This window comes from Lactuca serriola, chromosome 9 (genome assembly GCF_051521515.1).
Source record: "Lactuca serriola cultivar US96UC23 chromosome 9, Lser_US96UC23_V15, whole genome shotgun sequence".
NCBI classification, from domain to species: domain Eukaryota; kingdom Viridiplantae; phylum Streptophyta; class Magnoliopsida; order Asterales; family Asteraceae; genus Lactuca; species Lactuca serriola.
This window is the reverse complement of record NC_136416.1, coordinates 29,240,135-29,264,740: the sequence shown is the minus strand read 5'-3', so window position 1 is coordinate 29,264,740 and position 24,606 is coordinate 29,240,135. Positions and strand designations below refer to the sequence as shown.

Sequence of the window (24,606 nt, the reverse complement as noted above, 5' to 3'; positions counted from 1 at the left end):
TTGCTTCTGCTCCATTGAACCTGCAAAAAACCCTCGTTGCTTATCCAAACAAGATAATCGACACTACACATATAAGGGCATACGTTTAATACAAAATGGTGTTCGTAATGTGGCATATCAGAGCAAAACACGAAGTTGTTGATGTATCAACTGTATATGGTAAGCTGCTCTGTTTTCTTTAACTTTTATACTTTGCATTTTCTTATTGATTTAGAACAAAAAAAATGCAAAATTTTAACTTTGTTAATATGTACAATTTTGATTTTTAGCTGGTGCACCCACATGGTTTAGTATTAAGCTTCATCACGATGGGAAATTTACTAAATTACCTGATATAAAGTACATTGGAGGTGAAGTGCGTTATGTTGATTATGTGGACATTGATGAGTTTTTTGTGCATGAACTTGATGCCATAATGCTTGACCTAGGTTACCCAGACCCACGGAATTCTGAATTCGCTGATGAATCCCCAGTTATATACTACCATTTTAGGATACCCAATGGTGACTTTCAATTTGGTCTTAGAGCTTTAGGGAATGATCAGGATGTGATCAACCTTTCTAAATACATTGCACATAACAAGCTGATTGAGGTGTACACAGAGCATGGAAAGACAAATTTATTGACTTACTTCATGTCACCAAATGCAAAGGGTAAAGTTGTCATTGAGGAATTACCAGAAAATGATGATCAAGGGGCTGAAGTTGAGGGTCAAGTTCATGCAGATTCTCCAATGAAAAATGTGAACCATGATAATGGTGAGCCTATTGGTGAGTTCATGTCTCTGATTCTTTTTGGGAGTAAGAATGATAGTTTCTCACCAGAGTATAAAAGGGGTAGGGTTGGGAATTCCAAAATAGGTGAAAGCTCTTGTAGCAAGAGGCTTAATTTAGATTATATTGATGAGGTTGTTCACATTTCAAAGGAAAAGAATGATGATCAAGATGGTTCAACTAATGTTCAGGAGGCAGCAACTTGTGTTCATATTGATGAGATGGATGGTGTTAGGGAGGCTGCAAATGTTGTTCAAGAGGCATCAACTGTTGATGAAGAAGGCTACAACACCCCCCCATGTTAATAATGCTGATGAACAATTGAATGAGTTATTTGATAACCTTATGGAAAATTTGATTGGGAGTGATGATGATAATGCAGAGTATGAAGGGGATGGAGAATCTGAAGAGGATAATCAAGAGTATGAAGAGGATGATGAATCTCAAGAAAGTGATCCAAATTTTGAAGAGTATGATGAATCTGAAAATAGTGATCCAGAGTATGAAGAAGATGAGAGACAAATAGAAGATGAAGATCATATGGATGACATAATGGATGTTGACAACAATATACAGGATGTGGATGTGGACATGGGAGACTTCACTCTCAATGTTGAAAGTGATGTGGAAGGTTCTTGTATAAATGTTGTTCGTGGGCATGAACCTGAAGATATGGAAGTGATTAACAATGAGGAATTTGAATCTTTGGATGAAGGATCCGACCAAGACAGAGAGAGAAGAGCTCTTATCAAGAATTTGAGAAAAGAAAAAAGGTGCAGTCTTGGGGCAGTACATAAACAATCTTTTTCAGTTGGAGATAAATTTAATAGTAAAAAAGAATTAAAGGAGGCAACTGATCTGCATGCACTAGAGTCAAGAAGGAATCTTTTCTTTAAAAAAAATGACAATGTAAGGCTTAGGGAACAGTGTAGAGGTGTTGAACCTGTCACCAATAAAGGCCAAGTGGGTAGTCAAGCTACCACTTCAAAAAGAAAGGGTAAAGAATTAAAGACACAAAAAGTAACATGTGGTTGGTACATTCATGCATCTAGGTCAAATCCTGAATCCGACTGGTTTATAAGGACCTTAAACCAAACTCACACATGTTTGCAAACAAGGAAACCCAGGGCTTGTACTGCTTCTTTAATCAACAAGAAAATCTTTGATCAAGTTGAGGCGAATCCAGATATACCTTTGAGAGCCATACAAGATCACTTTCAAAAGACCTACCAAGTGGGTGTTAGTATGGACAAGGTGTTCAGGGCAAAGGATAAGGAAAGAAAGCATATAACTGGGGACTACACAAAGCAGTGTGAACTGTTGAGGGACTATGTTCTCGAACTTCAAGCCACCAACCCAGACACCACGGTGAAAATAGATGTATGTTCTGAGCCTAACCCTGATTCCCTAACTAGGCGGTTTAGAAGAATTTATGTGTGCTTGGGTCCACTGAAAAAAGGGTTCAAGGCATGCCTTAGGGACTTGTTAGGTTTTGATGGTGCCTTCATGAAAGGACCATTCCCTGGGCAAGTCCTTTCAGCAGTTGGTCTTGATTCCAATAATGGAATTTACCCATTAGCATATGGGATTGTTGAGTCTGAAAATACAGAAAGCTGGAAATGGTTTTTAGATAACCTTGGGGATGACTTGGACCTTGGAAGAAACTCAAATTTTACTTTCATAAGTGACAGGCAAAAGGTAAAGTTGGAAGTAGTTTTTATACATTTGGTCATTTAAAGTGTGGTTGTAAGTTAATTCTAATGATTGACAATTAATTTTTGCAGGGTTTACATACTGCAGTTGAGCAAATTTTTCCCAATGCTGAGCATAGATATTGTATCAGACATATTCATGACAATATGAGGAAAAGATGGAGGCAAACAGAGTACAGGGACCACTTATGGAGGTGTGCATCAGCTACCACCATTCCTGAGTTTGAACATTTGATGAAGGAGTTTAGTCAGTATGATAAGGAGGCATGTGAATGGTTGAAGCAAATTCCTCCTAAACATTGGGCAAGGAGTCATTTTTCAGGTAAATCTATATATTCCAATTTGGTCCTTATGTCTTTCACTTAGTGAACTGTTTTACATGTATGTGAATTGTATTAAATGTTTTTTAATGGTAATTTACACACAGGAAGAGCAGTTTCTAATGTGTTGATATCAAACATGTGTGAAGTGTTTAATGGGAAGATAAAGAAAGGAAGAGATAAATATGTCATTGGATGTTTAGAATTCATAAGGGAGTATCTAATGAAGAGGATATGCAATGTCATGAAGGAAATGAAAAAGGCTAAAGGTCCACTAACACCCACAGCAACAGACATCCTAGCTGCAAGAAAAACAGTTGCTTCACAATACATTGCTAGGTGGAATGGGGGAGACAAGTATCAAGTCACAGGAGCTTTGCAGGATCAACATGTGGTTGATGTTAGGAACAAAACATGCACTTGCAGAAAATGGGAATTAATTGGAATTCCATGCAGACATGCAATTGCAACTCTAAATGAGATGAGTAAAGACCCAGAGGTTGAGCTTGACATTTACAAATGGGTTCACAAGGTGTATTTTCTAGAGACATGGAAAAAGGCTTATTCTTTTAAGGTGGAGCCAATTAAGGGTAGATCCATGTGGCCCAAAAGTGAATGTCCCACAAAGCTAATCTCTCCTCCACATCGCACTCAGGTGGGAAGGCCTAAGAAAAAGAGAAGATAAAGTGAGGGTGAAAGGTTAAGCAAAAAGCAGAAGGCAAGTCAAGGTGATGGAATGAATGCTGCACAAGAAGGAGGTTCCCAAAAACCAACAAATGATGGAGTGCAGAAGCTATCAAGGAAGCATATCAGTGTTACTTGTAGCAAATGCAAGAACAAGGGACACAACTCTAGGACCTGTAAAGGGCAAGGTGGGAATCAATCCAAGAAGTAATATGTCATGCATGCATGGAGTTTTTTGTGATTTTGGTTGGTTATGAAAACTTGGTTGTTATGTTTACAATATTTTGTTGAAATTTTTTGGTTGGTTGTTATGAAAACTTGGTTGTTATCTCAGGTATGGTAATGTGTCCCTTTTGGTAATGTTTAGAATCTTTGGTTGTTATGTTTAGAAACTTTGGTTGTTATATTACAAATCTTAATGAAATGTGCATTTTGGTTATGTGCAATTGGTTCTAATATATATATTTTGGTAACACATTCATACCATTTCTATTCATATGTTAATTCTTATACATTCATACCATTTTGGTAAAACATTCATTACACTTGCATCATAAAATTGTACATATATCATTATCATCATAAGTCACTACAAACTTGATCACATAAAATTACAACAAAATGACCAAAACACCCTTCAGAGTATACCCCTACACAAACCAAATATAAAAGAATACAATCACAAAGAAAAACCAACTTCCAAACATGTACATTTTCAACTTCAAATTATCATCCTTCAATGCTCTGACATTTGCCACCAAAATGTTGTTCATGCATATCAGTCCATTGCATTGATCCTGTAGCATGTTCATACCTCTAACCAACTCATTGCACCGTTCCTGCACTGAATTCAAATTTCTTAGCAGACCAGGTATGATGGCTTTAGACCTAGCACACATTGGGGGATCAAGCCACCCAATAAACCCACAAACGGAATCATTCATAGGGCATGCAAAAAATCTCCTTCATGGATTCAAAGGGGTCCAAGACGTTTTCAACTCAGCAACTTTTCCACAAAAACATAACACCATTTTTGTTGTAGCAGAGCTCAAGAAGAAGAAGGGTAGAAGAAAAGAGACGTTGGGGAAGAAGATCGCAGGAAGTGGGGGTATTTAAAAGGAATTAATCCAAAAAAACGTTTATGCAAAAATGGTCCTTGACATATGAAATGACGAAATTACCCTCACGTGTGAGGCACGTGAGGGGGCTTAACAGTTCCAACTTAATGGGAGTTAAGTCCAGGGACCAAAACCACATAGAAACCACTCCAAAAGGACTATGGTTCCAAAAAACTCGTGGTTTGGACTAAAACCCCAAAATTTTGCATACCACATGGACCATTTTTGCAATTTTGTCTTTAATTTATTTAAATAAACACTCCCCAACCACACCCCTTTCACCTTACCTTATCTACCCCACCATTTTTTCTTATTTAAATAATAGTTTTTTTAGGTAAAGAAGGGACCAAACGCGTAACAAAAATAAACAATAGGGACTAAACACGTAACAAAAACAAACAGTAAGGACCTTCCAAGTTAAAAAAAATAAGCTAAGAACCAAACGCGTAAATTACCCCAAACCATAGGGACCAGTCATGTAATTTACTCATCCAATAACCCTAATTTAACATGTTTTAGAAGCCTGAAAAGGTGGCTTTGTTTGACCAGTTACTTGTTCAACACGGAACTTGTCCAATACGTTTAACTTGAACACTTGGGGAGTTGGGGTTTAAAAAGACTGATCCCCCTTTTGGGATATTCACAACCCACGCTGATTCAGTCCATATTATTCCCTAATTAGTTTAGTTAATAAAGATTCATCATCTTATGGTATATTTAGTAATCGTAAAGATATGGGTGTGCCATCTTCAAACGAAACACGTGTATTTGCTGAAGAAATTTTCCAGAAAGTTGAACACAAGAGTTCTGGATCAAATCTTTATCGACAACAAGAAGAGGCTGCACCAATGCTAACCAGGAAGCAGAGGATCACTTGCACGCTATTGGAGGCAGATGACGATGATGCCAAAGATGTGCCTGGTGGCTCTGTTTCTGTTGTCGATAATGATGTGAAACGATTTAGGAAGAGGAGCCAAAACCAAGATGATGATGATGATGATGATGATGATGAGGGAGCTGGAATTTTGAAACAAGAAAGAAGGGTCAAACAAAAATCTTCTCATGAAAAATCAGATGATTCTGAATCTGAAGAAGAAAGATTACGTGACCAAATAGAACGAGAAGATTTGGAGCGTCGTTTAAGGGAAAAAGATGCATCAAGGATAAGAAAGCTGACTGAACAGAAGTTGTCTAAGAGGGATGAAAAAGAAGCAATCAGGAGAGCCAATGCCTTGAAAGATGATGACATTCGAGCTTTAAGAAAAGTTTCGAGGCAAGAATATCTCAAGAAAAGGGAGCAGAAGAAAATGGAGGAAATCAAAGATGATATAGAAGATGAAGAGTATCTATTTGAGGGCTTCAAGTTAACTGAAGCCAAACAACGTGAACTAAGATACAAGAAACAAGTATATGAGCTAGTCAAGAAGCGGTCACAAGTGGATGATAATGTCAATGAGTATCATATGCCTGATGCATATGATGAAGAAGGCGGAGTCAATCAAGAGAAAAGATTTGCTGTAGCTTTGGAGCGATACATAGATTCAAAAGATGGAGATAAGATGAATCTGTTTGCCGAACAAGAAGCATGGGAGGATCATCAGATTAACAAAGCAACGCTAAAATTTGGATCAAAAAACAAAAAGCAATCTGACGATTATAACTTTGTGTTTGAGGACCAGATTGAGTTCATACAGGAACAAGTCATGGGTGGTGTAAATGTTGATGAAGAGGAAGAGGAAGAACATGAAAGAATCATAGCAAAATCAGCACGCGAGAAGCTTCTTGCAGACAGAAAAACTTTACCTGTGTATCCGTATCGAGAGTCTTTGCTAAAAGCTGTTGAAGATCATCAGGTTCTTATAATTGTTGGTGAAACTGGTTCAGGGAAGACGACTCAAATACCACAATATCTCCATGAGGCTGGATACACAAAACGTGGGATGATCGGATGCACACAGCCAAGAAGAGTTGCTGCCATGAGTGTTGCTGCAAGAGTTTCTCAAGAAATGAATGTCAAACTTGGTCATGAGGTTGGGTATGCAATACGCTTTGAAGACTGTACTTGTGAGAAAACAGTGATCAAATATTTGACTGATGGAATGTTGCTTCGTGAATTTCTAGGTGAACCTGATCTTAAAAGTTACAGTGTGGTGATGGTGGATGAGGCTCATGAAAGAACATTATCAACTGATCTCTTGTTTGGTTTACTTAAGCAGATCGCACGCTTCCGCCCTGATATCAAGTTGCTGATCTCAAGTGCCACTCTCGATGCAGAAAAGTTCAGCGACTATTTTGATTGTGCCCCAATTTTTAGAATTCCAGGAAGGCGATTTCCTGTTGAGATTAACTACACGAAAGTACCAGAGGCCGATTACCTTGATGCAGCAATTGTCACAGCTCTTCAAATCCATGTCAATGAACCCCCTGGAGATGGCGACATTTTGGTCTTTCTCACGGGTCAAGAGGAAATCGAAACAGCCCAAGAGATCCTCAAACAGAGAACACATTGTTTGGGTAGTAAAATACCCGAATTAGTAATATGCCCAATTTATGCAAATCTCCCAACCGAGCTTCAAGCAAAAGTATTCGAACCAACTCCTCAAGGGGCACGAAAAGTTGTTCTTGCCACCAACATTGCAGAAACATCATTAACAATCGATGGAATCAAATACGTTATCGACCCGGGATTTGTGAAAATGAATTTTTACGATCCACGAACCGGGATGGAATCATTAAAGATTATCCCAATTTCAAAAGCATCAGCAAATCAACGGGCGGGTCGATCGGGTAGAACGGGTCCCGGGAAGTGCTTCAGGTTGTACACGGCTTACACTTACTATAACGAATTGGATGACAATTCAGTCCCCGAGATCCAAAGGACGAATTTGGCAAATGTTGTTTTGAGCTTAACAAGTCTTGGAATCGATGATTTGTTGAATTTTGATTTTATGGATCCACCACCATCTGAAGCGGTGCTTAAAGCTTTGGAGCTGCTGTTTGCGTTGGGTGCACTTAATAAATATGGGGAGTTGACAAAAGTTGGGAGGAAAATGGCGGAATTCCCACTTGATCCGATGCTGTCGAAGATGATTGTGGCATCTGATAAATACAAATGTTCAGATGAGATAATTACGATTGCTGCCATGTTGTCGATTGAAAACTCAGTGTTTTATCGGCCAAAGAATAAACAAGTCCATGCTGATAATGCTCGCTTGAATTTTTATACAGGTAATGTTGGTGATCATGTCGCACTTCTTAATGTTTATAATTTGTGGAAGGAAACTAACTTTTCTGCTCAGTGGTGCTATGATAACTACATTCAGTTGAGGAGTATGAAACGAGGACGTGACATAAGAGATCAACTGAAGGGGATTATGGAAAGGGTTGAGATCGAATTGGTGTCAAACTCAGGGGACTTGGATGCAATTTACAAGTGCATAACATCAGGATACTTCTCACACTCAGCAAAGTTGCAAAAGAATGGATGTTATACAAGTGTTAAACATCGGCAGACTGTTTATATCCACCCAAGCTCTGGTTTATGTGAGGCGCTTCCAAGGTGGGTGGTATATCATGAACTGGTGCTGACAACCAAGGAGTATGTACGACAGGTCAGCGAGATAAAACCTGAGTGGCTTGTGGAGATAGCACCTCATTATTATGAACTGAAGGATGTTGAAGATTTGGGTTCAAAGAAATTGCCTCGTGGGAAAGGGCGTGCATCTAAACTCTAAAGACACTTTTTAAATGGCAAAGACTAAACAAAGTGAATAATGGTCTTGTTTTTCTGTTTTGCAGATGGAGAGGATCCTGGACGTTGAATGTTGCGATTTGTTGTTGGCACAATTGAAGCTTTCCAGCAATTTGTTGGTTGATTTCCTACGGCAGTGTGTAAATTTTTAGTCAGAATATGAGAGTAGTAACACTTGAGAAAAACAGATCGTTGTAATAATCAAGTTTAGTTTGTTAAATTCTTTTGGTTGCATTTGTGTCACAGATAATTTTTCTTAACTCAAAGTTTATATATTTTTGTGGTGGTAGATTTTTCAATTATCGAAAAAATATATATATTAACAATTGTTATTTTATTGAAATTGCGACTTTAGTGATATACAAAATTTACCAACATATTAAAAACACCTTTTTATAGAACAGAATAACAGATGTTAGTTTTTTATGTCATGAACTTAAATCAGCAATGTGACACATTTATGGTAATGTATGTGAGACACACATTATTCTTAAAAACTGAATAGGCGCTTATCAACTTTACATCCTGTGATTGTTCTCCTTTTGAATGATCACCACCATTTGCTTATACCTCTTTACCAATAGATTTATAGATAGTTTCTGTGCTTTCCAATTTCGTCACACAACCATGCTTATTCTCCACTATGGGATGATGTTTGATCGTGATCAACTTCTTTTGCATTAATGAAGACTGCATCAATCGAGATTGTGTTTCCATTGACGTTTCAGAATATAAATTTGGTGAGTTATCATGCAAGGTGTCAAACGACCAAACACAAAAATATATAAACTTTAAGATTTTCAAGACATCTTACTGGTTGGGAGCTTCTACAATTCTTGTCTCTTGATACCATTAAAGCCATGATAATGTCTTTTATTAACAATATATTTTAGAACTTGGCTTTATGTAATGAAAACAAATCTAGATTGAGTATGATTCTTCTAGATTGAGTATGATTCTTCTCCAATTTCGTCAAATGAATCCTCACAATTTAAGGAGTGCATTAAACATATGTGATCAAAATTGGAGCGAATACCTTTAATAAACTTATGTCACTACAAGGGTACCCATTCACATATTATCATGTATTTGAATCCCACAACAAAATAGGAGACTTTTCCCCTATCCTCGCAAGGTAGAGAGCCCATTTTCATCAAAATAGGATTTCTCAATGTGAAACTTGTCATTCTCTAGGAGTAACATGTGCACGGTTATTTGAGAAAAAAGTTGGAAATTTCAATTGGTTTTTCAAGGTCCTCCCCCGATTGATGTTCTACTCAAACATCTTCCCCCACTTAAACGATCGTTCCTTCCGATAAAAACTTTTGATTTGTTTCCTATGTTCACATCAACAAACGTATCAAGCCATTAACCTTGAACCAAGAGCCATAAAAACCATTTTTTTATATTGATCATGGTTGTAAATATCGCCAAGCGGTAGCTGGTTGACTAGGTCAGGAAATTAATCGTTTATTTTGCTAATTTTGACCATTTACGAGCGTCACGCCCAATTATTGGCTGGCTTTGACTGAGCCCGCCTGACACAACCAATTACCACTATTTGTAGACTCGCAGTCGGATGGAGACAATGGATGAAGACTGCCAAGGCATCCGGTCATCGATTAATCAGTCACCTAGACCATGTCATAAAACTATCCAAAATCGGCTTCCACCTAATCAACCACAAACATCCTCCTCTCAAATTGACTCTACCTCCTAAAGACCACCACTACAACTCTACAAGTATACTCACCGAAAAAGACAATCTCAATCATCCGATAGCTCAGTCATTGATAAAGGTAGCAAAATGAATTCCTTACCATCATAATTTTAATTGTACTAAAAAACCAACCCAAAGAGGCACACAACACCTATTTTCAAACATACCACCCTTAAATAAAGTGTTCTCTATTGAATTCCAAAAAGTTATGCGATAAGCATAGTAGGCGATTTCTTTCCTACTCTAGCATTGAGCCGTTGTATTATATATAGTCATGTTCAATCTCTATTAATAAATAGGAAATTTCAAAACTATTTTGCTTGCTCAATACCTATCATTAAGAATGTGATTGAATATTACCATTTTCAACTTGTGGAGGTTTGATCCCCAAGAGCCCAAACCAAACAAATGTCATAAGTCTACACATCCAGATATGCATATTTTTAGGATAATCAACAAATAACATCATATCAAGTATTTAACTATTTCCACAGATGGATCTATATATCCACCAAACAAGCACAAGAAAACTAAGTCCCCAGCAAAAAGGAAAACATTTATTACCGGCAAACTTAGCAGAAGGGAAGTCAGCACGATGAATATCCTTGAATTCCGTTCAGCTGCCATCAGCAAAGACAGACAAAGTGTATTAAACAGTTATCAACAATACAATACACAACCAAAATGCAAATGTCATGTCATAGGGAGAAAGAAAACATAATAATATTTTAAAGTTTTTTTAAAAAGAAAAGGAAGCATTGAAAATCAACAACAAAACTAATGACCAATGCTGCCCTTTTTAGCTCTGAGAGATTCAAGAGCTTTTTCCCTCAACTCAATTTCAAGTTTCTTCTGATCAGCATCTTCCTCATTTTCATCTGAAGATGGAGAAACATTCCCGCTTGCTTTCCTGCCTTTCTGCTTTTCTGCCTTCCTGCGACGTCGTTCCTCACGTCGTTTGCGCCTTTCCTCTTTTTTCAATCGTTTCTCCTCTTTGCGTCGTTTTTTAGCTTCCTTTTTGTCTTCTGTGTGAGAGTCATCATGACTATGATGGCTATAATCATCATCATCATCATCTGATGTCACGTCTTTCTTTTTTGACCTTTTGCGTTTTCTCTTTCCACCATCACTTTCATCCGACCCACCAGAATCCAATGACCCACTTTTTTGCAACTTTGCTGCTGCTGCTTCCTTATTATCATCACCAGCTTTATACCCTTTTTCAGCTGCTAAAATGTCCTTACGGTTTCGCGGGGGATCCTCTGTAACTTCATCGGGGTATTTCCTCCTTACATCATCGTTCTTGCTAACAAATTACAAAATCACAAAAAGATTACAATCCCTTTAATGGTTTTTTTTATATTTATACTAGCTAGTTAAAGAAAAACCTCTTTCGGTGATGACTAGTTAACTTTTCAGGAGAATTTTTGTTCTTGGCATGTTTCTCTTCCTTCACTCTGCATAACAAATTACAAAGATACACAATTTAAATACATTATACATCCTTTCAAGTACACGCTGAAATGGAAACATATCAATATTAATGCTAACCAATGATATATAACACATTTGGCAAATAAGGAGATGAAGGCTTTTATACTACATGTCTAAACCTAGTGAAAAGTATCATGGAGGCTGAAAATAGCCATTAAAGAAGACATAATTTGGTGGGATGGGACCCACTCAACCTACAAATTTGTCTTCCCATGCAAATTCGACCAATCTAAATGCACCCACTGGAATGAGTTCACTCTTGAATATGTTAAAGTAATTAAACATTAGAATATAATATTTATTGAATAGAGAGCCAACCTGGAAAAGGTCCTTTCTTCAACCTCAACATTATCCATACGGTCCTTGGTATCCATAGTTTCTTTCTGTCTCCTTGGAAGTATAGGGCTGTGGTCAGACATGTTAAAGTAACAAATTAGATAATATAATGTTACACTATAATGGAACATATATATATATATATATATATATATATATATATATATATATATTTTATAGCTGGCAATACCTCCTCTCGACACTAGGACTTCTGGCAGCAGGTGGGGGAGATACAGAACCCATAGGAGAGCTATGTTGTGGTGAAGACAAAGCTGGCCCTCCATTATGAGAAGTTCTCCTGCCCTTTGAATCTCTTTCCAAAGACCTTCCTGCAACAGGAGGTGGAGCAGTCTCTTTTCGTGGAGCTTGACGATCAACAACACTTCTCTGAACACCTCTGCAAAATTGCTCCATGGGTTCAGAACCATGTAAACAAAATATGACAAGCAAGAGTAACAATCAAAGAAATGAAATATATCAATCTAGAAGTATCAAAAACCTGTGTCCATCTCTAGGAGATTGTACAGGTGATCTCTGTTGTTGGTGCCTTGGTGATCCCCTGAAACTTTTCAGGGGTGTAGCACGTCTAGGGGAAAGAGACATCTGCCTTGATGGAGAAGAAGACATACTCCGAGGACTTGGAGGGGATCTTTGACGGGTGGGAAAAGCTGGCCTACGCCTAGCTGGCGAAGGAGACCGATGACGTGGAATTGACGGTGCTCTCTGGTATCGCCGCCTTACAGGAGGAGATGGGGACCTCCGACGAACCGGTGAAGGAGACACTGACACCTGGCGTGGCGGAGGAGACGCAGAGGATTGTGACCCGTGACGGAAAGGAGATCTAGGCCTGCGTTGAAACGGAGACGGAGACCTTCGCCGGATCGGAGAACGCGACCTTCGCCTGACCGGAGAACGTGACCTGCGCCTGATCGGAGAACGTGACCTTCGCCGGAGTGGAGAGCGGGACCTTCGCCGGAGGGGAGAACGTGATCTTCGCCGGAGGGGAGAACGTGACCTCCGGCGGATGGGAGAGCGGGACCTTCGCCGGATGGGTGTGCGGGACCTACGCCTTATAGGTGACCTTGATCTGCGCCACATGGGAGACCGAGATCTGCGTCTCACAGGGGATCGCAGCCTTCGCCTTGCAGGTGAAGGTGAGCGTCCACGTGGACGTGGTGGAGGGGATGGGGAATGCAGACGTGAGTCAACTCGGCGCCTCCTTTCAGAAGAAACTGAACGCCTTGGAGGTTTAGGAGATGCTGACAGGCTTCTGGACCTGAGATATGTTATGTATTAAATGAAATATATATGAATATATAAAAATCATGGATTATATATAATTTTGGATGGATGCAGACCTTGAATGACTTCTGGAATTAGAGAATGACTTGCTAACTGATCTTGAACGTGTACCTCTGCAGAAGAACACCAAATAAGCAGTTAGATACTAAAAAACAACTCAAGCAATGCAAGATATAGAAGTTTGGGTAATACATACCGAGGTGGTGAGAGAGAATGATGAGGTGAATGTGGAGAGCGGGTGATCCTGGGTGTTGCTTTTGAGCCATTATTCCTATCATCTGTCCCTTTGTCATCTACAGTTGACCATTTGCTAGAATCTTTAGTGCGACTCCTTGAGTGGGGCTCCAACGTAGCAGCAGCAGCAACCTCTCTGTCCTACAGTAGTTTGAGGAAAGGACATGAACCCAAATAATTGCAGAAGCAAGCTGAATGTCATGAGAAAACCATACGTCAAAACCAAAAACTTGACTCTACGCTAACTAACTTGCATGGAAAGAATTACTACCATCTTCACTCTTTCTTGTTCAGCCTCCCGCTCACGCCCTTCTTTCTCTTTTGTTCTCTTCAATTCTCTGGTTATACGATCCGTATCCTCCTATATATACATCATGCTATAGTTAGAGGACAGATGATATACAAAAAGAAACCATATCTTTACCAAAAAAAAAAAAAAAAAGGTTACCTGCTTCTTTCGAGTTTCTTCCTCTTTGGCATCCAAGAACTGTTGAGGGACACCACTGGCATTATTCTGGGCACTCAGAAGATGTGTCCAGAGCTCCTTCATAAATTTCCCTGTATTTTTCTCCATAAACCCAGTAAGTGAAATTTGAATCTCTTTGCCATTAACTACCTGTATACAACAAAACATGTAACAGATTGTCAGACTTCTTACAGCAGCACTAATTCTGAATACAAAGATATATGGTAAGCTGGTAGCATGTTTGTTACCTTCTCCTCTAAAAGTCCATAAATAAAGTTGATCAGAACTTCATCTTCAAATCCAAGAAGTTCAGTCACCCTGTGAGCTATCCATGGGCGCATGACATCCATCTTAACCTTTGTCATGTCCACCTGAAGACAAGACCAAACTATCATCAAAAACAATTCCACCACTAGAAAGCAAGATAACCATTGAAGAGTGTAATACAAAGTTATAATGCATTGAAATTTTATGCTTATCATGCTTGAATTCTACTGTCCCATGTTTGTAACCCTTATGTTTTTTATATATCCAATAAAATTACAACATCCTCATAGGAAAATTCCAAAGTCAGATTACGCATTTTCCAGAATTATCCCTACAAAATAAACTGATGTTTCTTGATTTCTGTCCACATAATTCCTTCTGTAGCGGTTCTAGAATGGTATTTTTAGTTTTTAGATAAATAGTCCAACATTTTCCAAACTATTCATGGACATGGCATTTAAAAATATTACATTTCTTTTTGCACATCATGTAGACCATCCAGCCCTAAACCTACTCCCTTCCTCACAATTTAAGTAGGGTGCTACTATTCGTACCCCTTCATTACTATATGTACTCCCTCATGATGGGACATATGTGCATGGGGGTCAACCACTCACATATCTCCAATCAGTGGATGCATCTAGTAATAGGGGTCCGAATAGAATCACCCTTTTAGATGTTGCCCTATGAGCTAGTTAACATATTGAACTTAGAAAGTTCTTGGCTTTACATCTAATGTCATATACTCATATCATCCATCACTGAAGATGCTCCTACCATTCCAGAAAAAAGAAAAACACACACAGAAAAAATAATAATAATAATAATAAATCCCACAAGCATTTTGACCCCTAAACATAAATCTATTGTTTTCAAAGCTAAAAAATTGATACTGATTTTAGCATAGATCTAAAATTAGCATTCCTCTATTGGTAAAAATTTAGCATAGTCGTCGTTTCTTTCTCGAAATCACTCACTAAAATTTGGAAATTTGAACCTTTTGTTTTACCTCGGAGGTCAAGATACAATAAATTGACTCTCGCGTACACTCAAGATAACTAACAATAATGATTCCCCGGTTACACAAGGCCCCCTTACGAACAGGAACAAGGTAATAAAAACACGGATGATGTATAGATAAACGAACCAGATTTTCCAATTCAGGTGGAAACTTCTGCGATTTAAGAAGCTTAGCATGCTTGTTTGAGAAACGAGTGTCTTGATCGGCCGTAGTACCCTGCCAGAAAACAAAATCAATCAGTAATTTCACAACTTGAGCCACGAAGATCTACTCGAATCATCTATATCAATAAGTAACTTAATCGAACGAGATATTCATAACGAAATTGGTGTTGTAAGTGAAAGAACTAACCCGGAAGAAACCGCCTGACATCTTCTAGGGTTTTGAAATAGATGAGCCGAATGACGATGAAGCTGTGGTGTACTTTCCTCGAGTGAGTAACGAAGAACTGAGAACTAGGGCTACGAGCGGGATCTTTTTTAGGACATTTGTGGAAGGTGAAGGTACAACCCGCTACTGCATACGGAATAAAAGTGGGTTTACAAAGTGCCCCTTTGAAGTTTGGAATAATTGCAAAAGTTGTCCCCCAAGTCTTCAAAATAGACTTCATCCCCCGTATATCATATTCGCTCTTTTGGATGATTTTTGTCATTTAAATTGGAGAAATAATTGTGCCTAAAAACAAGTTCCAATTTTTGTAGGTGCATGACAAAATTATTTTCTGAAAAAAATAGTTTCACTTTTAAAAGTTTTGTTTCGTACATAGACGATAGTTCCATTCTAATGTTTTAAAGGATATGAAAAGGTCTATCCTAAGTTATTTTTGTACGCCCCACTATCTATGTAAATACAAAATATTTAATATATAATTTTAAGAAACCCATAAAAATATATAATGTATAAATCAAATACTATAATTTAGTCCAAGCACGAGCATCATTATTTTAGTTGGTTTGGTGATGTCTCATTAGTCATTATTTAAAGTTATTGACTAAGGCTAAGTCTCTAACTGATATACACACAACGAATAGGTTCGTTGTCCACAGTTGCAAGAACCATGAGCACGAACACAGCTCTAGGTGTCCATGGTTGGGCATGTTCGTGGTGGTGAGTGTTGGCTACAACGAAGAAGAACAAGGAGGTGAGGGTGTTTGAATCGGAGCAACGACTAATTTTCTACTTTCATTTTTTACCTATAAATACTACTTCAAACAAAAATATTTTTCACACCATTCTTTTCTTACTCTATTTACATGTAACACCAGTTCCAGCAATACTTATTTTGAGACTTGGTCATTTTCAAATCTTTTAAATGTGGAATTTGGTGGTGCCCACGACGTGGTGGATGAAGCACCATGGCGTGGCAAGGATTCATGGAACACACATTCTTTTAATGCATAATGACGTGGCAAAGGCATGGCTACGACATGGTGGCGGCCATTATGCAAAACACTGATTTATGGGGTTAGTGCCCCTATTTAAGGGATATGATGGCTAGGGTTTTCACCCTCAACCTCCATCACTTCCTTTAGACATGGAACAAAACCTGACCTCCCTTAGTGGTATCTTGAAGCTTTTTAGTAGTATTTTGTGGTTTTAAAGAAAGAATAGGGTGTTCTTAGTCCAAGATTTAGCAAGTAAACTCCTTGCCACCTTCTTACATGCATTTTGGACCTTTGTAAGTCCTCGAGATCATAACTTTTGTGTGTAACCTTTCTAGGCTTTTAAGCAGTTTTCTCCCATGTTCAAGATGGTTTGAGTGTATGGATTCTATAAAGTTGGCAGCTTTATGGAGCCTTGAGGTCCCTTTGTGGTATCATGTTCTAGATTTGGGGTTTTATAGAGTGTTGATTCCATACATGAGGTTCTAACCCCATTTCTACCGTTTTTGACCTAGCTTAAGTTCAAGACATACATTGAACATGCATGTCCCCAAAGACATACAATCACATATTGTCAGGCATATCTGGGTGCCCGACCTACCCTGTTGTGCATACCGGGGTGCTCAACCTACCCCACTGTCAGGCATACCGGGGTGCCCGACCTACCCCATGTCAGCATATTTGGGTGCCCGACCTACCCTTTCGGTATCTTTCAATCGGTAACCGGGAGCTTGTCTCCCCTTCGGTACCTTTCAAACGGTGACTATATCACCCCTTAACACTACCATATAAAAGAATAGCATAAACACATAAATCACATACTGCCTAGCATATCTGGGTGCTGGCCTACCCCTTCGGTCCTGTCGACCAGTAACTGGGGACTATTTCACCCCCTACTACTACCACATAATATCATATCACATATATCATAATCTGTCTAGCATAGTTGGGTACTAATCTACCCCTTCGGTCCTATCGACCGGTAACTGGGGACTATTTCACCCCCTACTACCACTATCACATAACATCATATCATGCTAGCACATAAACATAACAGGTAATAGCAAACATAGACAATTATCACAAAGACAATCATCTAACAACAAATCCTACTGGTGGGCCAACATTGTGGTCGTAGACCCACCACTACTGGAAGGTAACTCACCTCACACTGCTGAAGTCCCGTAGACACAATCTCAGCTACTGGATAACAGATTCCTGAACTGTCAATATCAAAACATCACCCAATTAATAATTGGGTTCCAACACATAACCATATGTACATACTTGGGGTAAATAATACTTTACCCCTAACTTAACTTTATTCAAGTCCAAGGCCCAATCCAAAGTCCAAAAAGTCAACTATGAGTCAAAGCCCAACATATGGCCTAATTTTCTAAATTGGGCCCAACCCTCTACATGGTCTTACTCTAAGGCCCAACCATTTATTCCAGTCCAACATTTGACATTCTAATGGCCCAATATCATATAATTATTAAGGCCCAAACTGTGGCCCATCTATGGCCCAACTTTCCAAATTAGGCCCAAACCCTTTACATGGGCCTTACCATAGGCCCATTAAATTATTTTAGTCCATATGATTATTCTTGGATGGCCCATTAATAACCCAATTATCAAGGCCCAATAGAAAGGCCCAACAATGAAATTAGGGTTTCACATAAAATGACGATTAGGGTTAAGTGTCTCACCTAAACCCTAAACCCTAAACCCCCATTAATAACCCATTAAGGACTTAATCCATTAAGTCCATCACTCTTCTAAATAACTCATATGGTGTGATTAGGCTTAATACACACTTCCATTCTAATGGCCCAAAATGTGGGTCCCGATAAGTCCAAGCCCATAAATCCAATATTAGGGTTTTCAAAACCTAATTAGGGTTTCGAATCCCATCTTAGCCCAATAGGTCCAATAGCTAGGTCTTTTGATCAATTAGGGTTCATTAGGCCCATTCGTCACATGCTTGGGCTTTTAGGTCAATTAAGGCTTCATTGGGCCCATTAGGGTTTCACTAAGCCCATTAGGGCTTCTTTGGGCCCATTAGGGTTTCAAGCACCCCAAACGAATAAACACAACGAGGCAACACACACCGCCACCCGACACGGCAGCATATGGCGGCAGCCACCACCCTACGGTGGTGGTTTTAGATTTCAATTATTCCATTTTTGTTACAATTTACAATGCCAATCCGATTAACACACGCACACATACTAATCTAATTAAACACACACATACACACATCTACCTAATGGTGGCCGACGGTGGCGCATGGCTGCAGCCACCACAAAATTTAGGGCTGAATCTGTAAACGGTCAAGTCACCATGAACCTCTTCGTATCTCGACCGAACGAATTTTAATACATATTATAGTAAAAATATTCGTAAAAGTCTGAAAAAATCAGACGTTTTAGACCAATTAGATGCAAAACTTTAAACCTAAATTCACGGAGTTCTACAACTCAAAAAATTTATTTGTTCGGGTTTTTAGAACCTCGAATTAAATTCTACCATTCACCGCCTTAAAAAAAATACACCCAACGACATGAACCGGACATACAAAACGAAATTCGTTTGTAAAGCATTCAAATGTCTAATGAATTGTTACATTTTTGGGGTTAAATATATTAATAAATAAATAAGAAAAAGGCAGTAATGAACTTTTGCAATGATCATGAAGGCTATACTCAAATGGTGTAACGTGAAGATGCTCTGTGCCATATACTATCCCTCTCGATAACTCAATATTTTCATACAACTGAAGGTATAGCTTCAACCATTTGAACCTCCAACAAATCCACTACTTAAACAATTTTTTTATTATTATCTCTTGTTCTTCTTTGTTTTGTAACACTCAAGAACACCTCCAGTGGAAGTGTTGTTTCTCATTTTCCGGCAAGCAAGGAGTCACACCAACATCTTCGTTTCTCATTTCTTATCTATTGACCGAAGCAAACGAACCACCCACTGCCGCCACCTTTGTGACCACCAGAAAATCACCATCCTATAATTTATGGGCGTACATACACCCAAGTACCCTCAAAACATCACCACCCACTGCCTCTACCGTTTTCTTGGAGCTTCTCCGCTGATAAGCACTCGAAATCGCCACCCACCACCCATTTCCGGTGAAGAAATCACCCAACAGCTCCCTCATTTGTAGTTCTGCAGTTTCCATTCACCACCATCCCCTCCCTTACCTCCGCTCTCTGTATCCGTCAAACATAAGCCAGGACGAAGCAGCAAAAGGTCGCCGGATCAACCCCCTGCCGCTCAACGCCGTCGATCGCCGCTATCGTCGGACTTGTTGCTGCCGACGCTAACCACTCACGACCACTGACTACCCTCTGTAAGCCCTTCCGCCATCTTCATTATTCGTGTTTTAGCCCTTGCGAACAACCGAGGCATAGAGACCCAGCAGATGGGTCTCGTTTTCATCCATTCGTTTGTGCAGGGCCGGTCCAAAGGTTTTTAATGCCCCGGGCAAAAAGACTTAATGATGCCCCATGTTTAACAACTAATACATGCATGATATAACGATATGAATTACTTATAAATAGTTTCATTTCAGTACCACCACATCATTAAAGTGAGATACAAAGTGAAAGCCAAAAAAAAAGTTGGATTAACACAAAAGGGTAGCTTCGTCTTTCCAACCAAAGGGTAAGCTTGGTCATATTCTCATTGGGTAAATTCACTTACAAGCAAAGGGCAAAAAATCCAACTGCAGGTTAAAGAACTTAGGAGGTTCGACCTTCAATTTTCAAGTAAAAAAGGAAAATTCTCCCTTTCTTTGGCTCTCTCCATAAAAATTAGAATGCAATTTAACAATTTTTGAGTAATCACTTATGCTAGAACAATAAAACTCTAGAAAGATGGGCAAAAGTTTGAAAGAATAACGAGATTCGAGGACAAAGCTTGACCGAAGTAAACTTATTTCTGATAACTGAAAACTGAAACACATATATCAGTCAGAAAATTAAGCAAAGAAACAAAAAAGATGCGACTTTTGGTGTTGTTTGCAAAAAAAAAAAGTGTAAAAAACAAACCTAATCCTTGACCCTCAGTTTGAAAGTCCAAAGAATGAACCAGAATACCTCCCCTCATTATGAAAGAAGGCATCAAAATACCTTCCCCTCTTTATGAAAGAAATAACATGAAATTAGCATGCGTGTTTTTTGCTTGGAAGAAAATGTTCGATCCCTGACTCCTCGGTATATAAAAGATAGATTCAGAAAACCTCAACGACTCCTCGGTAGTTCTTCCAGTCGGTTAGTCTCCTCGTCTTCTTCAAAGAGGCATGAGTATTTTAGCTAGTCGAGGAATATTGCCGCTTCTTTCTAGTTTCACTTTTCGAATCAGGTACCGTTCCTGTTCGACTACTTTTAGGGATAAAATTATGGGCCGAGTGACATATACCTTTAAGAGTTGGAAAAAATATGATGCCCTGTCCAATATTGCTGCCCTGGGCAGTGGCCCAGTTTGCCCTGCCCTTGGGCCGGCCCTGCGTTTGTGAATCACGTCCAGATGAGGAAGACGATCTGTTCAAACTCCATTATATTTTACTTAATTTAAACCCTGTGGTTTCCAAATGATATGACTTAGCCCCTTCTGTGAAATAAGTCAGCAATAAAGGTCAAAGTCCCATTAAAATTTAATATATTAGGTCCCTCCTCCTAAAGCCTTAACAAGTTAGGTCCTGAAGCTCTAAATCAGCTTCAAAGGTACATGTTTAGCCCCTGGTTTGAGAGCTGTCTGCAAGATCGGTCCATCAAGTTTGATTTTGGCAAAATCAACCCTTAGACTTTATTTATTTTAATCAAGGCCACCCTATACTTAATAATTAATACCAAAAACTACCCTTTTGGTTATTAGGTAATATAAATAGACCTGATGATTCGTTTAAAGGGCACGAAACGTCACGAAAAGATTTTCACGACAAGTTTCACCCTCGAGATTCGTTCACGCTTTTTTAATATTTTTACGCTTTGGGGGAGAATACATGTGCTATATATATTTATTGAATTTGATAAACACTTACCGATTTCAAAACTAGTTTATAAATATTATTTCGTTAAATAATATTTTATTTACAAATAAACTAGTAATAACTATGTTTTATGTAAATATGTTACAACTGTTTTTAAATAATACAAGTAGTCGAGACAAATGATTTCTGCATACAAAATATCATGATTTTATGACAAAATATGTTATTAAACTTGTGTCATAAGAAGTTACCACCATTGTAGCATTCCAAGTTCATACCCAACCTACGTATACGAGTTATCAAACTCTTATCTTGAAATCATTTATGTACCGTGTACACTACCATGAGATTTACCACTTGTTGGAATGAGCATTACACATTTTTATGGATTTTCTTATCAAGTATAACCGGTTTTTCATGACAAACTCTAGTTAAGGGCCTTATGAGTGAGACATTATTCATTACCCTAAGTGTAAACAAACACTTAGAAGACCCACACCATTATGACCGTTAATCTTCGGAGCTAAGATATGTATGTATAGATCTATACGGGTAGACATCCCCACCCGTGGTTGCTAGCTACAACCTCGACCGATCAATCGAAGCGGGTGATAAATATCTAAAACAGTTTTACAACGTCCAATGAAGCGTCGTAGAGGTAGGTACAGTCACATAGCTCGGTTATAGGACCCACTATAAGCATTAACTAGATCTCATAATCTAGAAACCACAGATTCGGTTTCTCTGATTATCAAACATTTTGAGTATGGATTTACTCACGGTTTTCTTTGAGTACCAAACATTTTGAGTATGGATTTACTCACGGTTTCTCTGATTATCAAACATTTTGAGTATGGATTTAATCACGGGTTTCTTTGAGTACCACACATTTTGAGTATGGATTTACTCACGGTTTCTCTGATTATCAAACATTTTGAGTACGGATTTACTCACGGTTTTCTTTGAGTACCAAACATTTTGAGTATGAAATTACTCACGGTTTCTCTGATTACTAAGCATTTTGAGTATGGATTTATTCATGATTCTTTGAGTACCAAACATTTTGAGTATGGATTAACTCACGGTTTATCTGATTACTAAACATTTTGAGCATGGATTTAATTATAAAGTTTTGTTTTATCAAACATTTTCAAACATGGCTTAAACTATAAATGGAATACTTTTTAATATTTTAAAGTATCATTACTGCGGTTAGCAGAAAACCTGTGAACTCTCACCAACCTTGTGTCGACCCTCAAATTTCATGTATTCTTAGGGTATCACCAAACGAGTTTTCAGTCAGAAGATTAGCCATGGATTTCAGGCGACCTAGTTTATCTAGTTTTTGTTAAATTGGCCTATTTGTTAAGCCAACTTTATGAATTTATTATTATGAACTTTGTATCCAAATCTTAAAGTGTAATGTAACTGCTATGTTGTTATTGTTGTAACTTGTGATGTATATTCAATTTGCTTGTGATCCATAAACTAAGTCGCACAGCCCGGCGTATTCCGCCGCCTCGGCTGGGGGTGTGACAACCGGCGACAGATGAACGATGGCGACAACATCTTCCATGGGGGCAGTGCCGCGGCAGGAGAATAGGGACGAGAAAGGTGAACGACTCCACCGCGAATCACAGCGGCCTCCAAGGTCGTCGATCTTCGATCCTCACGACTAAAACAGTGATAGGCGGCGACATTTCCGTCTTCGTCGACGGTGAGACGACAACGATGTCTTCTCGGATCTCCCCAATCGGTTATGCTTTATTCAGATTCCTATGGGTCTTCGTTCGTCTCCGACTTTAGATACAATAGTAGCGGTGATCGTGTGCGAGGTGCAATAAGCGAAGGACGGAGAGAGAAGGTGGCGACGCGAGTTGTAGCAGCAATGAATAGTTTCGCCGGCCGGAGAATCGTGTGCGAAGGAGTGGCGGTTGGAGAGAAGACGGGTTAGGGTTAGGGTATTGGAGTAGCTACCTTAAAAAGAGATGGAAGATCACCGGGTCCAAGTCCCGTGCTCAATATCAAACTTTCATCCTTTTAACAAGTTTAGTCCCTCCCACACCAAGCCTTTCCAACTTGAGTCTAATATTTACCCATTCTACCCTGGCTTTAGAATTCTTCTTCAAATTAAATTCGATAATTACCATTTAAACCCTCAGTATTAAAATCCTTTACACCTTAGGTACAAAATCTACCAAACAGCCCCCAATATCTTAATTATGACATAATCAGCCCTTCCACCTCATTTCCTTTTAAATTAAATCCAAATAATTACCACGGAGCCCTTGTCTTCATAAATATTTACAAACTGAGTCCGGAACTCACACTTTTAATCCCTGACTTTTAAAACTGTGACAATTAGCCCTTCGAGACCATCCTTTGATATATAATTATTTATTTTAGGGCTACCATTTGTTCATTAATTAATTTATTTATCTAATAAGTAAATAGGGTGTTACATATGGGCTTAAGATAAGACCCATGCGAGGTTGGGCCCAATTTGGAAAATTGGGCCATTAGTGGGCCTTTGAGGATCTTTTGGTTTTGGGGATCAATTTTGATGTATGTGGGGCCAGGGATAAAATGGCCATTTTACCCCAAACATGGACATTGGTTTATGGCATGGAACCCAATTGCTAATTGGTTTTGTTGTTGGTATTGATAGCTCGGAAAGCCGGTAGGGCAGCAACTAGGAATTTCTTTCGGGGGCTTCTGCATTCGAAGTGAGTTTTTCCTCACTGGACTTACTGGTTGAAGGCACCAAGGCCTGCCCTTTTGGATTGTTACCCTAGTTTATCGTATGCTTGTATGTTGTAGTGATCTGTTAGATCGGTATCAAGGTAGATAGGATGTTGTTATGTTATCATGATCTGTTAGATCGTTATCCTGGTAGATAGGATGATGTTATGCTTAGTGATCTGTAAGATCTGCCTATTTGTATATTGATTGGTTATATGTTAATTGTTATGTATATGTCGACATATGTGTGTGGTTGGGTTGAGGTGGTATTGACTT

General features: G+C 38.8%; 3 protein-coding genes across 5 annotated transcripts; 2 read left to right on the top strand and 1 right to left on the bottom strand.

The window, feature by feature from the left end:
* The first annotated feature begins 2,884 nt into the window (after positions 1 to 2,884).
* LOC145075482 (uncharacterized) lies at positions 2,885 to 3,490 on the top strand. The gene has a single exon (XM_079021715.1). The coding sequence runs from the start codon at positions 2,885 to 2,887 to the stop codon at positions 3,488 to 3,490; it is 606 nt and encodes a 201-aa protein (XP_078877841.1).
* Positions 3,491 to 5,215: 1,725 nt separating this feature from the next.
* Positions 5,216 to 8,592, top strand: LOC145074728 (pre-mRNA-splicing factor ATP-dependent RNA helicase DEAH1-like). Of its 3 annotated transcripts, none has more exons than XM_079021065.1 (2): positions 5,216 to 7,835; positions 7,931 to 8,102. In XM_079021065.1, exons 1-2 carry the CDS (start codon positions 5,342 to 5,344, stop codon positions 7,954 to 7,956), a joined length of 2,520 nt encoding a protein of 839 aa, XP_078877191.1. In that variant the 5' UTR covers positions 5,216 to 5,341; the 3' UTR covers positions 7,957 to 8,102. The 3 variants fall into 3 exon arrangements, with proteins under 3 accessions (XP_078877191.1, XP_078877192.1, XP_078877190.1); XM_079021066.1 differs by having other exon boundaries at positions 7,907 to 8,049; XM_079021064.1 differs by having other exon boundaries at positions 5,216 to 8,592.
* A 2,017-nt stretch (positions 8,593 to 10,609) lies between these two features.
* Positions 10,610 to 15,697, bottom strand: LOC145074730 (splicing factor PWI domain-containing protein). The gene is made up of 12 exons (XM_079021067.1): positions 15,550 to 15,697; positions 15,325 to 15,414; positions 14,159 to 14,281; positions 13,893 to 14,060; positions 13,716 to 13,805; positions 13,407 to 13,585; positions 13,267 to 13,323; positions 12,408 to 13,184; positions 12,099 to 12,305; positions 11,891 to 11,977; positions 11,467 to 11,535; positions 10,610 to 11,384 (listed from the first exon to the last, which is right to left on the bottom strand). Exons 1-12 carry the CDS (start codon positions 15,568 to 15,570, stop codon positions 10,856 to 10,858), a joined length of 2,397 nt encoding a protein of 798 aa, XP_078877193.1. The 5' UTR covers positions 15,571 to 15,697; the 3' UTR covers positions 10,610 to 10,855.
* Positions 15,698 to 24,606: the final 8,909 nt, after the last annotated feature.